Source organism: Citrus clementina, unplaced genomic scaffold, assembly GCF_000493195.1.
Source record: "Citrus clementina cultivar Clemenules unplaced genomic scaffold, Citrus_clementina_v1.0 scaffold_3, whole genome shotgun sequence".
NCBI classification, from domain to species: Eukaryota; Viridiplantae; Streptophyta; class Magnoliopsida; order Sapindales; family Rutaceae; genus Citrus; species Citrus x clementina.
Genome location: NW_006262339.1, coordinates 40,292,622 through 40,296,152, shown reverse-complemented (window position 1 = coordinate 40,296,152; position 3,531 = coordinate 40,292,622). Strand labels below are relative to the sequence as shown.

At 29.6% G+C, this 3,531-nt stretch overlaps 1 protein-coding gene across 1 annotated transcript in view; it reads left to right on the top strand.

Moving 5' to 3' along the window:
* The first annotated feature begins 3,000 nt into the window (after positions 1-3,000).
* LOC18046584 overlaps positions 3,001-3,531 on the top strand; it is a 5,976-nt gene continuing 5,445 nt past the window's right edge. The window contains exon 1 of the mRNA XM_006443216.2: positions 3,001-3,396. Within this exon, the coding sequence (XP_006443279.2) occupies positions 3,196-3,396 (201 nt within the window). The 5' untranslated portion in view covers positions 3,001-3,195. The remainder of the gene's footprint in view (positions 3,397-3,531) is intronic.

Genomic DNA, 3,531 nt, shown 5'->3' with positions numbered 1-3,531 from the left:
AGTGGGAGTTATAGGGAAACTAAAGGTTGCTAATGGGAGATAGTAGAGAGACTAAGCGATATATGTTATGAACATCTATATTTATTTTAATAAATTCATAACACTTCCCCTTGGATGTTCATTACAAAGAATGTGACTCATTAAAATCTTTACATAATTGTTATTGTGTAATAACAATCAAATTAATTATGAGAAGATGAAAAGCCAAATCTAAAAAAAAAAATTCTCTATTTATTAGATACTAGAGAATATACAAAGATAAGAAATGGTGATGCCACATCACCTCCTCAAATCACAGCTTTATATATATATATGTTAAATTATCTTACTAAAACATATCTAAAATTGGAGGACGTTGAGGAATTTTGTGGGGTTTTAACAGTTTCCCACTTTAAAACTTCAAAGCCACACAAAGGGCTTACAATTTTTATTTAAAGCAACTTCAAGGCCCACAAGGGACTCAAGCCCCTTCGGAGCCTTGATTGGATCCAACCATAATTCTATTTTTTTTTTCCATTTAGTTTGATACCTCCATTAAGGACCGTTTGGGATTACTTTTGAAAGGTTTAAAAGTGATTTTAAAAATTTAAAAATTAATTTTAGTATTTGGTGAAAAAAATTAAAATCACTTTTTTCAAAATCAACCCCTCCTACAGCTGATTTTGAAAAACAGAGAATGAGTAACTTTTAGGTTCTGATTTTGAGAATCAATTTTATCCTTAATACAATTTCATAAATATCTTTAAAATTATTACCTAAACCCAAAATTATCCTTATTCAAATTGGAAACAAATCAATGTTTTAATAAATTTTTATTATAATTCATCAATATAAATTTATTAATATCAATTTGTTGGTCGAATTATTATTAAATTTGTTTCACTATATTATAAATTTAATTTTCAATTGTTTTAAGATAAAAAAATAAAAAATAAATCAATATATTATAAATTTTATTTTTAGTAAAGATTATTATAATACACAATTAAAAATGTTATATGTACATGTTTTTATATGTATAAGTAAATTTTATCCTACATTATGTACATTTTAGTCATTTGTTTTCTCTCAGTAGTTTAACAATAAAATTTACCAAATGCTCATAATTGCTTTCAAAACTCACAATAATTCTGAAAATAAAATTTATCAAACACTTAACTGATTTTCTTCACAACTGATTATTTCTACAACATAGTTAACAGTAATTATTTTAAAAGTTACAGTATTCCTAAACTTGCCCTAAATCGTTTTGAGATTCCTACCCTGGGGTGTTTTTATAATTAGATAAACGTTATAGTATATAGTTGTATCTATATCATATATGCATAAAATATGAGAACCCCTTAGGGATTTGAATTTACATTAAAGATCATTGATATGTTGAGGATTAATTCGTATTATAAAATATTATAACCGAGGACATAAGGTCATTCCAAGATTAATATATATGAGTCAATTCCTGAGTTCCAGGTTGGGGGAGTTAAGAGGCTGACACTATTGAATGAGCAAAAGAAGCATCCGAGATTCGAGAATAGAACCTTACTCATTTAATTCGAATTCATATTTTAATGTTTTGTGTATTATTTTTGTAGCTCCTTTCTTCATATATCATTGCTTTTTCAATTAATATAACTATTACAATGATGTAAACCCCACATGGGGAAGGGTGCATTGTAGCACACATTAAGGGATTGCTTGCAATTCAATGCTTTCATCAAATGAAAACAAAATTAGCAGCATAGAAGCCTCCCCAGTACGTTGAAATTTCAACTATACTTTGCTCTTTCTTCATTGGGTTTCATCACCTCATCAAAATTCAAAGTCTAGATAATTGTTACTACATATATATTATATTTATAACACACGATATTCATCAATAAGGTGCTTCACATTTATCTTTTGTCTTTAGGGTTGAAAATCAATTCGCCGCCTTACAAATAAATTAGAAGCAAAAAGCAGGATCAAATTCGAAATTCGACCATAATTAACTAAGTTAAATATCATAATCAAGATATAATATTCAAGACATATGTTTATCTAAATTAATGTAATTATTGATTTTTTGCTTTAATGGATGTATTTTTAGATAACTCATTAGCATATTGTTATTTTACACACACACAGAGATTAAAATTTGTTGATATTTGGAATCAAGAGAACTTGAACCCTCAACCTAAAAAATAAGACGATGAGATATCCATGGCTCAACTAATGAGTGATTTGGATTTAAGACATATAGAATTCTACTTAATAAATTAAGGATTCTAGATAATGCTTACTAGTAAATTACAAGCATTGCATATATCTACGTATTTTGAAAGATACATTGCAAGGTAACATATCATATTCCTAGTCGGATATATTGTAACTATAATGCCACGTGGCAGCAGCCGTGGGGAGTAGAAAGTAATCAAAGTATGTACCAATTGAGTGCTACTTGGAGTTCGAAAAAAGATAAAACAGAGGAATGGAGAGACTGAGAAGGAAAGAAAGCTAAAAGGCGGAAAACTGGAAGGTGCATGTGTAAAGTTTGAAGAACCAATACTTATAAAAATTAAAATAAATATTAAATATTAATGGGAAAGTTGTATGGTGGCAGATACAACATTGAAGAGGAGTGTAATAAAAGGGGGCATGTTTAGTTGGGTAGGTCTGAGTTTTTATAGTGCTTTCAAGTCTTTGCTGCTGTTGTTGTTGTCGTGATTTCTTTTGCTTTGCCTTGGTGCATGCATTTCCAAAAGGAAAAAAAAATACATAAATTTCAAAAAAAAAAAAAAAACACTTTCTCTTCTTCAATATTATGAATCCAATGCAGAGCAGGCAATGATGATCTTTTGATGTTGAAGTGGTAAGGCCAGGCCTGTGGCTTAGCTTAATCAATTAATTAGCCTTCACCAACCTTCCTCTTCTCACCATTAATGAGAAAAAAAAAAAAGAAAGATAAGAAAGAGAGAGTTAAAAGAGTTATTTTCATTCCCTTTCTTTTTCTTTCTCATTCCCTTTCTTTTTCTTTCTTTCTTTCTGGTTTCTTGTTTGTGTGGGTGTTCCTTTGCTTTGTAATATCAAGAAACAAAAGTCAGATTTGTGATTCTGCTCTTCCTCTTTGTTTTTGCTAGTAATGGTTTGCTAGCTATTTACCTTTTTTTTTCCTCTTCTTTATTATTAGTATTATTATTTCTTGGCACTGAATGAAATATGGGTTCTGCTTTAAGGAACGACAAGAGAGGGTTTCAAGCTTTATTCGTTCCTCTCTTCCTTGCTTTCTTTTTTGTCCAAAATTTTGCGCTTGTTTCTTCTCTCAATTACACAAAATACAGACAAGTTAGTAGCTTGAGACTTGAAAGAATTCAAAAGCACTTGCAAAAAATTAACAAGCCTCCTGTTATGACCATAGAGGTAAGCACTAAGCATCTCTCTCCCTCTTTTTCTTTTTTTAATAAATTTTCCCTCGTTCTGTCGACGAGGTTTGCAGAGGGGAAAAAAAAAATTATATATGTTAATATTTTTGCTTGATTTCCCGCAGAGCCCAGA